The 13516-nt window shown below is 37.1% G+C and overlaps 1 protein-coding gene across 6 annotated transcripts in view; it reads right to left on the bottom strand.

Moving 5' to 3' along the window:
- Window positions 1-13516, bottom strand: part of rbfox3a (RNA binding fox-1 homolog 3a) — a 417700-nt gene that overhangs the window by 27055 nt on the left and 377129 nt on the right. For 5 of the 6 annotated variants that reach the window (XR_003463938.1, XR_003463942.1, XR_003463941.1 and 2 more), the window contains one exon: window positions 8601-8679. Coding sequence is in view for 1 of the 6 variants with exons in the window: in XM_027289251.1 (XP_027145052.1) it covers window positions 5840-5884; window positions 8601-8679 (124 nt within the window). In the remaining 5 variants the exon portion in view is untranslated. Of the gene's footprint in view, window positions 1-3190; window positions 5885-8600; window positions 8680-13516 lie in introns of those variants that run through there. The other variant, XM_027289251.1, reaches the window with a different exon arrangement.

A 13516-nucleotide genomic window follows, 5' to 3' on the forward strand; every position in this document is an offset into this window, starting at 1 on the left:
AAATTACAACACCATATCAGCAGGAAATAAAAAAACACCAGACAAAAATCTCATCACGCCATAGGACTGCTCTCCTTTAGGGTTAGGATATCAGTAGGACATATATACAGCAGACTCGTGCGCCTTGGGGTGGGGGGGTGGTTAGGAAGATCATAGACATATCTACACAGACTTCCTTTAGTTAGGATAGATCATAGACATATAAACAGAACGCCTACAGTGAGCAGGTTGGTCCGTTGCCTGCGATACGTTAAGCGTCCGCCATATTGGATGTGGCAGATCTGCCCGTAAACTAATACAAGCAGGCGTTTTAGCTATGGGCAATGTGGGCGACCGCCCAGGGCTTTCAAGTTAATGCCTCTTATACACCCATTCACAACACTAATTATCTGGGAAACAAAGCTTACTTGGCCACATCCAAAATGGCGGCGTCGGTGACGTACAATTCACGCTCAAAAAAGGTTTATGGGTCAGCCGCCACCCGGAAGTAAACAATCGCTGTTAATTTTTTTTAACGCGTTAATTGTTTAAAATTAATCGACAAATGAGCGCGTTATTTTGACAACTAATATATATATATGATGTGTTGTGTAGTGGTATGATATATATATTGTATATATATATATATATATAATATATATGATGATAGTGCAGTTCAGGAAATTAAACCTTTGAATATATTGAATGAAAACTTTGAATATATGGAGTGAACCTTGAATTATGAATGAAGTCTGAATATATGGAATGAAACTTTGAATATTGAATGAAACTTGAATATATTGAATGAAGTCTGAATATATTGAACGAAACCTTGATATATTGGAATGAAACTTGACGGACGTCAGACTTCACGGCATCTTGTGTAACGTGTGGATGCTGATAGCTAAAAGGAGTGACAACGAGTCAGTCCGCTCACAATCTCGTGCAGCAATATAACTATGAGGACATCATTAACACTGCGTGTACGGGCCAAAATCCCGCCGATACCCCTGATCAATACCGTTTTCCTGACAAGGAAGCTCGCTCCTTTTTTAACGTGGCAGACATAAAACAGGCCCAACAGCTGTTTATCAGGCCAACCTCAGCATGCCTTCAACCTCACAGGAGTGCCCCACAACACCCAGTGCAGGCTCGGACTGGCAGTCTGTGCTACCGGGCAAATGCAGATGGGCCGGTCCATCTCGGCCCACATTTGGGCCGGTGGCCTCCGATGTTTTTTTGTAGCATGTTATTTGTTATTTGTAGCCTTTGCGACTTGCCCAGCAGCCCAAAATGGACTTGCGGCCCATTTGCATCCATTTGGAATAGGCTTTGGGTTGCACTGGCTAATATCAGTTAATATTTGTCTCTTCATGACAGGTTTAGAAGTTACGATTTACACCTTCCCTGCCCCCCCAAATGGATGCGTCCATGCAGCCGCTAGGTTTATGTGAAACCGAAACAGGGATAGACTCATATACATCTATAGATAAACTTCATACTGTATGTTGCACGAAGTTTATACAATAAATTATGGACGAGCAGAAGGTTCTAAAAAGAGGAAAGGAAGAACAGAGAAAAATCCGAGTTAAGATGCGGAAAAGGGCCACACAGGTCCGGGAGTCAAACCTGTGCCCCCACAGCGAGCCTTCACTATAGGGTGCGGCTGCTTAAGGCTACCGAGCTAAACACAGATTCCTCCAAGATGGGCCGGTCCCGAGAAAAATTCCAGGGCCGGATTTTGTTCCTAGTCCAACCCTGACTCAGTGTACAATCTCCACCCATACACAAGAAAGGGTCCAAGACACTGTATGGTAGCTTGATACAGTTTTCAGGTGATTTAATGAAGGTAAACACAGTGAATGGCCCGTGCGTAATGGCACTTGCTCTCTGACGCGGCACTTCTCCGGGACTGGAGGAGCTGCTGCGGCTACAGGATTTCATGAACTGAAAGAGAAGCTCTTCATAAATTGTGTTAGATACAATAAAATCACCCACATCATAGACCAATGCAGGTGAATATTTAGTTTAGTATTGACGTATTTTATGATCCGCGACACATTGTCAGCTTTGGGCACACTACTCCCACACAGCGGACTGCGGACAGACAGACAAATGCATAATGAGATTATGGCGAACTTTATGCCTGTTGTAGCTGCCACGGTTATAATTGAGAGCAACTTTTTAAGGAGGATTTCGGCACGCATTCGCCAGTGTATTTATCATGTCCTCATTGTTTAATATCGCTGCAACTAGATTGTCTTTCGCTTTTACAGACAGATGGCTGCAGGCACTGCCGCGAAGTCGGACGTCATGAAGTTTCTTTTTATATATTCAAGGTTTCATTCAATAATTCAGAGTTTCAATCAATATATTCAAGGTTCACTCCATATATTCAAAGTTTCATTCCATATATTCAGACTTCATTCAATATATTCAAGGTTTCATTCAATATATTCAGACTTCATTCAATATATTCAAAGTTTCATTCAATATATTCAGACTTCATTCAATATATTCAAGGTTCACTCCATATATTCAAAGTTTCATTCCATATATTCAAAGTTTCATTCCATATATTCAGACTTCATTCAATATATTCAAGGTTTCATTCAATATATTCAGACTTCATTCAATATATTCAAAGTTTCATTCAATATATTCAAGGTTCACTCCATATATTCAAAGTTTCACTCCATATATTCAAAGTTTCATTCAATATATTCAAAGGTTTAATTTCCTGAACGGCATGCCATAATTTTATATATATATATCAGATATAAATATATAGATATATATATATATATATATATATATATAGATATATATATATCATATATATATAGATATATGTGTGTGTGTGTGTGTGTGTGTGTGTGTGTGTGTGTTAGTATAGTTATGTAGTGTATGTATGTGTGTGTGTAAAATATATATAATATATATATATATATATAATATATATATATCTATTATATAATATATATATATATATATATACACACACACACTAGTGTTCATATCACTAATAGACTAATTCTACATTATTATCATGGTTTTAAAAAGCAGTTCCATCACCACTGAGAAAGTACATTCTAGAAGAATGTTCTGTGTGCATTTCTTTACAAGCTTCTAATGTAAAATGAATATACTTGCTTACTTGCTTGCTAACTTTAACTTTAAAAGACTTTAAAAGAGAAGAAGGTGTGTAACTTTCTAGTAGCCAAGAGTGATCCTTGTTAGAAACAGCAATAGCAAAGCTATAGAAAAGACAGTCTGCAGACAGACACAACAGTGACAGCAATCTACAACTAGTGTGAGTATGTGTGTGGTTGTGGGTGTGTCTGTGTGTGTGTCTGAGTATAGTCATTCTGGTATATCTTCAAATGAGATCAGTGCTTATTGACTGAACTCTCTTATCTCTAATCTGTGGGGTAAATTGCCTCGGTTACTGCTTCTCTTCACACTCCCCTTTCTTCCTGCGTTACTTACTCCCCTCTTTACGATCACATCAGACACAGCAGGCACAGATGCTATTTACTGGCGTGTGTGTGTGCGTGTGTATGAGAGAGAGAGAGGCAGTGAGATTCTGAATACTTGGGTGTATTAGAGTGTTGCCTGTGTTGATTTTAGCACAGGTTTCCTCAGCAGTGCATAAAATGTGCATGTCAAGGCTAGGCTATTAGCTTGATCATATTTGTGGCTGATCAGCCTTTAAAATTCACATACAGTTTTGGTATTGAGTCCAATGACACACCTACAGTACATAAATTCCAAATGGAGATGGTGGTGATGGTGATGATGACAGGCTGCTTATTTAAACATTGTTAATACTGTGAAATATAAAGGTTTGAAGCTGCTAGCCAAGATTTCACATTTTGTTTTGTGTGTCATGTGATTATAATTTTATTGTGCTAAATATATACATGTCAATCACATAATTTGATTTCCTTATAGTGCGCCTGTAATTTGTTCTCCAGATTGACCAGCAAGCCTTATCAGTTTTTGGTGTGTGTCAAACCCATTATTCATTTCTTATTTTATTCACTTTGCCCTTTGCTGAACTTCCAAGGCTGGGCCTTTCAACAGTTTTTTGGCTGGTGGTCTGTTTTTCTTTATACATAAACTCCTGTCATTGGAGATTAGTCAAAGTGATTATATTGACCAAATTAAATACATCCATCCAATTAAAAAAACTGGGCTTAGAAACTTTTGAATTCTTCCGCAACCCCGTCTGTGTATAAACCAGATCCAGTACCCAGCCAGCGTAGGGAGCCAGTATAACAGTTATCTCATGGTCTTGATAGAATGTTGAGGTTATTAGGTTTATTAGGAAAGTCTTTCTGTTCTCTGAATGACACTCCAGGACTTGAGATGTGTGTGTATGCATGTGTAACTGATCCATTCATCCACTGCCTCCATTGCTCTTTTTGTATTTTGTTTTCTTTTTTTCCTGGTCTTGAATTTGAGGGTGACCACTGAAAACTAATAACAAAGCAAGTGAAAGATCTTGTGTTTCCATTGAGGAACCCATTTTCCTTTACTTGATGTCCAATAAGATGGTCTGAGATGTTTTTTGCAGAAATACAGTATATAAATATATACATATTTCAATATCAATAAGCAGGCTACAAAGTTTTACAAACCTAGTCATGTCAGAAAATATACATAACTGTCAACCAAATTATGATGGAAAATAGACATTCACCATTATTATTTTATGAAAAGGCAGATTTATCTGTATTTTCAGACATTTAATTTTTTTTTAAATAATAAACAGTTTGAATAATCAAACAATAATTTGGCAGCCCCTATCTGTGGCTCAACTGCGGCTCTGATATGTTGTGGCTGTATCCTTTTGATGGCTTTCTGAATTGGACAAAATTTGATTCATGAAGCTTTATCATGGGATGGTCTCAAGATGTGTAACAACTAAGTCGAAGAAACACACCATTTTTTTCATCTGCTCAAAAGTTGGATTATTGCAGGGAATGAGGAGACAGAACAGTGAGAAGTGAGTGGGAAAGCTTTCTCCTTCAAAGCCATTCGGCAGTGATGGGATACCTCCTGCCACTGGCACAATGCCAGTGATCAATGGACTCTAACACACTGCTGCCCATTTAGCAAAGGCTGCCATAGCTCCTGCTTCACACCCTGCTATACATCACTTCCTCCAGGATATTACAATACATCACTTCCTGGTAGCCATTTTGTTGCAGTTTCACCTCCTTTAGGCTGAACAACTTCGAGTCCCATTAAGTCAGTCTGAAACTCAGCTCCAGATATTGGCTGAAAGGAGCCAGTACTCTAAAGGGGTGAAATGGCTGTATTGTTTACTCAATATATCCAATCAGATATTTGTTGCTCAAACTAGAAATTTCTGAAAGTTAATACTTCTAACGCATATAGGAGCTAATTGAAATAATAAAGGCAGGGAAATTAGATGAAATGAAAGTTAGCACAAAAGGCCACCCTGAAAGGAGCTGAGTTACAGATACAAAAGAAAGGGAGAAATAGAAGAAAGATTCTATTTCAACTCTTTCCTCACTTTGTTCACATTGACTACTGTTGTCTTTTTTCCACTACAGATAGGCCAATGCAAATACATTCAAGTCAACACAGAGCAACAAACTGTTCCTTTCCAAAATAAGTACAATGCATTACATCAATAAATGACGTGCACACTCTGTAAACAGGGAAGCAACTTGAGAGATTCTTGTGTTTCAGGGTCACGTTTGCCACCTGGAAGCATTTTGTTTTTAGTTTTCCATGAAGAGCGTGAAGATGGATATTTAGTGATTTTCATTTGTTGTTTTTTTGTCTGTTTTGCGGGGAAGGAAAGGGGGCGTGTCTTCCCTCTTTTCTAGTAGGGAGTGAAGCGACTGCACCCTCCTCTGTAAAGGCTAGCCTGCAACATCAAAGATGAAAAAGCTCCAATCAGTATGCAGTGTAGAACTTTTGTTTGTAATATTAATATTAAAATTAACTCCTCTATCCTCCAAAGAACAATTCCTCCTTTCCCCTTGCCTCTTGTTAAATTTAGGCTGATTTTGTGCACAAGGTATTTAGGCAATATGTGAAGAGAAAGCATGGTATCACGTTTTTTTTTTTTTTTTTTTAATCAGAGAAAACACTGACACAACAGATTTCAGCCATTGTGTTAATGTCTGGATGCCACATTAACCACCTTAAAAATGCTAGTGGGCAAACACTTGCCATATAAAAAGTAGGGTTTAAGCTTAAGCCAGTATGATTTTGTGGACTCAATTTTTTATGAATTGTTCTGGATATTTATATATAAGAAAAGACAAGAGGCAGTTCTCAGTGAACTAGCTCTTAGGAAGTTTGAACTTACACTACACTCATTTGGACTGTGAAGGTGATATCTCCGCTGTAACTCACATAACTCATGATTGCTTTTGACAGCAGTATGAATTTATCCTTGAATCTAATTATAATAAAATCTTAACTTTTGATAAAAAGGGAAAACAGATTTTGTACTCAGGTTTTGCAATGGTCATACACAGCTTGTATCTAGTATCTATCAATCCTGTGTTTGTGATTACTTTGTTTTAAGTCAATATGCCATCCCGTTTGCCTCATCTTTTGATTTTTGTGGTGCATGCCACCAGTCGTGAAAATTTTTGGGGAAACAGCATAAGTTAAAATAAATCAACTTTGACTTTTGGTTTCACACCAGTCTGTCTCCTGGATGAAAATCTGGGTGTGTTTGACCCATCCATCAACTCAAAACTTTGACTGTCTTTATACTACATTGCCTTTCTTCCTACTGTCATAATTAACATGGCCACTAGATATCACAGCTCAATCAACATAAATCTGGATCATAGTTAGCTGCCTGCAACTAGGCCTATGGCTTGTTTCACATGTAAGTCATGTGAAAAAAGCAATAGGCCTACATTTTTTCATGGCAATTTTTAATTCTTGCTTTACACAATATTGATGACAATGTAACCTGGAACATACAGGGCTCTGGTAAGCTTTGAAAATTGATTTTTTGGATTTTCAAATTTGTAGGCCTCAGTCCTAACCCGTGCTGACTCAAGTAAGCCTTTATACAACTTTCTTAACTTGCAGTAGTACCTAAAGCATACTGATTTGAAAAATTCCCCTTCAGTGTTAACCAATATCATGGTTACTGAAAAAATAAACATTACGAACTTTCCGCCTCATTACATAAAGGACACATTACTTCCTCCATTGACAATAAATGTTGGCATTGGACATAAATCGTGAGATGCATTGTAGGATACTACAGAGGGGTGAGGGGACTGTGATGGCCATGTAGAACCTCACCAACTCAGAGACTTGGTGATATATTATTCCCCACAAAGCTTGCATCCAGTCAGATTTCCACAAGACAACCTAGTTTAGAATATCTTATTCCATATACAGCTAAAAGCCTATTTTAGCCTAGACTGTGCTCATCTGGAAAAAAAATAAATAAATCACTTATCAAACACATGATTCTACCCTAATCAGTTTTTATCATCATTATTACATCTGACAAGTTCTGACTTGTTTTGTTTAGGGCTACAGCTCAGTAAGTAAGGCATGACTATGTTTGAGATGAATTTATTGTTGTTCTTTTAAACTGAATATCAGGGATAAACATTTGTTGCGATGGGTTTGAATATGGGAGGATGGGGAAAGGGAGGAGTAATTTGAAGACAAAATAGAAAAAAGTGTAGCACATTAAGTAGGAAAACACAGGCCACTGTTTTAATTAAGTAAATGAAGAGGAAAAAATGGTGTAATTAATGAAGGCTTTTAGCTAGCAGCTGTACTAAAGGAGGAAAGGGGGTATTTACGGGACACATGGGAGGAGTAGGGCTTTCGATTTCCATCACCACAAGCACATCAGCACGCAGCATCAACTCTATCTAGAATCCAAGATGCTGCACCAAGCAGCAGCACCAGCTGCAGCCAGTTTGCTACCAAAAACTTTAATTACCCTTCTTCTACTTTTCATACTTTTGTGGTCTATCTTTCTCTCTTTCTGCTTTAATCTCCCACAGCACGTCGAAACATGTACTGTATGGTCGTTAATCTTTGGAGGAAGTCCCTACCCACATCCATGAAAAAAAAACAAATTGCACTTCTCTTTCTACCCCATATTCTGGGGTGCTCTCTTTCTTACTTTAGGAAGATTTTTTTCATCTTTGATGTTAGCTGCAAAGCTAGCTAAAAACAAACATTAACCATTCGACTATCTCCCCTTGCAAAATCTGAGACTGATTGCTGTGGGGAGGGATTATCAATCTTTATTGGATTTCAAGCAAGTAGCTTTAGGCCAATACAATATGGGGAGTTTGAGAATAAGTCAAAGTCCCCTTTTCATTTACTGAAGTGCCAATAATTCACATTAAACACTAGAAATCGATAAATTATTTGATTTTAGTTAATAATGTATTCATTTATTGTTAGTATTTTACTTAGTACTGAAGTTCATCTGAATAGTTCAGTAGACCTTGTGTGGTGTAAAATGGGTCCTGTAAAGTTAAACAAGCATATGTCCAGGTGACCCAGTTCATCATGATACCACATACAGCCTGGTACAATATTCAAACAGTCAGTAGCTAAGAAACAGGAAACAGACTCACCATAGTGCCCACACTGTACGTGGCTGCAGGACCAATCGTATGGTGATATGGGTCTGCTGTTGCATAGACTCTGCCATAACTATAGAGGAAAAAAAGAAAAAGTAAAAAAAAAAAAAGTAGTGTTTACTATGACAATAAAAACAACCTACAGTTGCTTCTCCAAGATTTCAACAACAAACAGACAAATGTAGCTTAACACAATCTGTAGATATATTGTGAATACTATTTAGCAAATATGACAGTATCCCTCCCGGGAATTGTATTATTGTATTTGACTTGGGTTTAGATCATTCCTAACTCAGATTTGGACATAATTTAAAAACTCTGTGAAGGTGCCTTAACAGCAGTACAAATTAAGCAATGGATTGCACCGATGGTCCAGTCTCTTGGTCCTTTAAGCTACAACATCAAGTCAGGGCTGGATCATCTTGCTGGGTGACCCAGGAGCAAATCTGTGAGCCCCTACTGACTGCCCATTATACTACCTTCTTTGTATCGCATTTAAATACTCATTCAAGCACAGTGCCAATAAAGTTTGGACACACTTCTCATTCAAATGTTTTTCTTTATTTTTCACTTTCTACATTGCAGATTAATGCTGAAGTAATCAGAACTATGAAATAACACATGTGGAAATTAGTAGTAAACAAAAGATGTAAACAAACCAGAACATGGGTATATGGGATGGGTGAATCAATTAAGAGTTTGCAAAGCTGTCATCAAAGCAATAGCTGGCTACTTTGAAGAATAAAAAATATACAATATATTGTTTTTTTTCTTCTTCACTTTTTTGGTTAACGCATAACTCCATGTGTTATAGTGTATTCTGTGTTCATCTACAATGTAAAGAAATAATAAAAATAAAGACACATGGCAAGGTTTGCTGAGCATAAATTAGTTTGTAGAGTTTTTGTTAATTATTGATAAATATATTTGTATAACAGATTAGACATAATAAAGGTTTAACATCTAATAAAAAGATAAAGGTTATAAAACTAGGTCCAGCATTGTGTTAAAGACCATGCATCCACAGCCAATTACATTTAGTAATAGGTATGATTGTGGGTGGAGCTTACATGCCAACCAAATCATTTCCCCCTACACTTCCCGTAGAACATATGTTATTGTGCACTTATCACCTGATAACAGATTAAAACACTTCTGCAGCTCTGGAGGACATTTTTATATATGACACAGTAGATTCACAATCAGACTCACATTTTGACCTTTTGCCCATATATAAAACTGTATGGATTTGAATTAGTACAAATCCAAGGGGAGTTTAATCAATTGGAAAAGACTGTTTTTTTCCCCCCTTGTTTCCCCAGCTTCAACTACTAAACCATGGCTTTGATTGAACATATTTGATAATGGATAAGGAGTGCCAAACAACCACAATGAGTATGCATGAGACACAAGGCATTGGGTCTTCGATTTTAACTGAGGTCCGGGAGAGAGATCTATAGTCATTTCCCCCTCTCACTCACTCTAAGGACAGACCCATTGGATGAAAATGCAATCGATGTCTCCCTATAAATGTACGTTGTAAAGGTGTGAGTATGTGATTGCAATGATTTGTTTTACCCATTTCAATTTATGAGAAAAAGAGGACAAGTGTTTTATCTTCCACATGATGGGGAAGGATTGCGATAAAAGTAACGTCAGCCAGAGAGGAAAAATAAAGAAAAAGATGAGAAAAGAAGTTTGCAGAGTGATAAGAGTAGTACATGACTGGTGTGGGAGAAAAGGGAGAAAAAAATTTATTTGGAGTGGGGAAACAGAGACAGACGGCACTGTGAAAAAAAATTTACTGATTGGCAACTTTTGTGATAATCGTAATTTTTCATGCAAAAACATTTCATGGTTCCAGCTTCACAAATGTGAGGATCTGCTGTGTTTCCTTTTTATTACTTTAATAATTTAAATGTATTTTTAAAATAATTTTTAGGTTTGTACTATTTGGTTGGACGAAATTGTTCTTGTGATGGTGTCACTTTGAGATCTGGGTTAATGTAGTGGCCTTTCTGACTACTTCAGTAAATGTTATTAGTAATAAAATTAAATTAGCTATAAGCGCAGTGGTGGTGGACAGAAGGCTATTTCAGCAACCCAGCAATAGTGGCTGACCTTATTTATTTTATTCACCAATTTAGATCTTTATTTGCATTTGGCAAGTGACAAGTGCTAATTTTGGGCCCTGCTCACTGCCATATCCCCCTGTATCTCTGCCTGTCTCCTGAGGCTTATTTCCAGTCTTTTCACCAGCACTGGCTTGGAACTAATCCCCTCCCTCAGCACCCCTCTCTTTTTTCATTCTACCCCTCTATCCCTCTTTCCCTGATGGCACCAGATCTCTTTATTTATATTCCTCTCTTCCTGTCGTATTTATTTATTCTCCTCTAAAAGTAAAGGGAAGCCAATGTAGGTCTGGAGGGCAAAGATAAGAGGCTTGCCTGGGTTGGGTGCACTACTACAGTATGTATTAGTGTATTACAGAGGGAGACCTCAGGAAAGGGTGGCAGTGGGCATATGTGAGGGGTCAAGGGAAGGAGGCAGGGTTAGTGTTTAGGCATGTAAATAACAATTATTTTAATCAATGATCAATCTTTATACTGTATATTTTTTTAATCAGTCTCAGTCCCTGACACATGGATTTCTGGATTCAGCATGACACACCCTTTAGTCAAATGATTGGTGAAATCATTTATGTTCCAAACATACGCAAATAAATGTTCATAAATCTGTTTAGAAATCATAAAACATAGATGTTTTCTTTATTATCAATAATAATCCAGTGATTATTCACTCATTACAGAGGGGTTTACTACACACCTAAAAACAAGCCACAGCATGTAGGTACAACACTGACCAGCACCATTTAGTGTCCGGATGATGCAGGTTCTCTGTCTCTGATTTTTTTCTGTCTGACTGAGGATAGACAAGACACGGCCATAACACATTTCGCCTTGATTTTCAGGATGATAAATTCTGCTCCATGTAATGTAAAATTTGTTGTCTGTATAGGAGTGTGACAACATCAGTGCCTCTCAAAATTCAGAGATTTTTTAACTAGAACGCCCTGAGACCGGCTCTACAAAAAAAGCAAAGCACTGAAAAAAGACACAGTGCTTTTTCCTCTAGGTCGTAGCATGCTGCTGCTTGTGCTCAAAAAAGCTGATGCTTTTATCCAAAGCGACTTGCACAAAAAGTGAGACAATCAAGGTACAGTGCGGCCAAGACATGTTCTACACACACAAGTACTGTGACGGTTATAGAGGGGATAGATTTTGCATTTATTGTCCTTATTTGAGTCATCACAAAATACTATAAAAGTATACTACAAAAACAATAAGTATAAATAAATAAATAAGTATATTGTAGGCCTATGTAAGGCATAGCGAGTGTGACATAAGCATGTTAATAAAGGTCAAGTCAAAACAGAACAAAAACATCCAAGAAATTAAAGTTTTGGATTATTTGCAAATTAGTCTAGTTTAGTTTACTCATAAAAAAGAGTTTCCCAGAGATCGAAGTGAAGACAAAAAACAGATAGCTGTTAAATACTCATAACTGTAACATAATTGGAGGGAGGTTTTTCATTCTTAAATTAAAAAATGATCAGGCTGACTCAACATCAGACATCAGCACAATCGTTTTCCAATTAAAATTAAACAATTTTTGATAAAAGCCGTGATAACTAAAGTTTTTAAGATTTCTCTTGTAAACCAAGTGTGGTTTTCTTTCAGGAATCGTAGCATTCTTAACAGCAGCAATTACACAATGGTCACCATTGCAGAAGACACAGACTGCAGAAAATTTATGTGGAAGATTAGTTAAAATCAGGTCAATTAAAGTGGCCTTCTCTGGGAACTTTGGATTTGGACGAGTAGGGGAGTTAATCAGCTTTGTCAGGTTTAGAGAATCACAAAGAGATTTAAAATCATCAGATACTGGGTTGAGCAAATCCCAGTTAAAATCAACTAAAATAATCTCAGTATAGTTTCGATCTGGATAAAAAGTAGGAGTAGGAGGCCTATTGCATCCTACAACAGTTATACAAAGGCCCTTTGCAATTTCTACTTTCAGAGCTAGGATCATCAGAGCTATCTTCTAATCATCAATAGCAATATCCTTGTCAGGCACAGACTTTGTCAGCCAGGTTTCAGAAATATCAACAATATCAGCAGCTGTTGACTTAACCCATCCTGACCATACCCATTTTAGATAAAATAATATGCATATTAAGATGAATAATGTTTAGACCAGACTGAAATTTAAGATCAGCTGGCATTTAAATGCACTGCACATTTTCAGATAACAACAAAAGTATTAAAATCAACCACCTTTGCTTGACATTATAGGACCATTCCTTATTTGACAACAATTCATTTGTACTGTCCAGATGAGATTTATTTGATTTTTTAGAGAAAACAAATTGTTCAGAAAGAATTAGAAGACTTTAAAGGTAACTCACAGTTCGTAATTCCATGTCATGTGCAAAATGCTTCGGAGTTTGCACAGAGTGAAAATAAACAGAGTGCAGGTGCTTCCGTAGTTTTGACCAAGCAATCTGATAGGTCAACTAAACCAGGGGTTCCCAAACTACTACTACTACTACTACTACTACTACTACTACTACTACTACTACTACTACTACTACTACTACTACTATCCCCAGATGTCAGATGATTTGTCCTTGTTACATGCTGTAATGTTTAGCATGATGCTAATAGACCTTAGCTAATGTTGTTAAAGTCGTTATTAAATATGGCGGCGAGAATTAATTACGAGATTAAAGTCGTTATTAAATATGGTGGCGAGAATTAATTACGAGATTAAAGTCGTTATTAAATATGGAAAGAATTAATTACGAGATTAAAGTCGTTATTAAATATGGCGACAATTAATTACGAGAA

This window comes from Larimichthys crocea, chromosome XVI, assembly GCF_000972845.2.
Source record: "Larimichthys crocea isolate SSNF chromosome XVI, L_crocea_2.0, whole genome shotgun sequence".
NCBI lineage: Eukaryota > Metazoa > Chordata > Actinopteri > Sciaenidae > Larimichthys > Larimichthys crocea.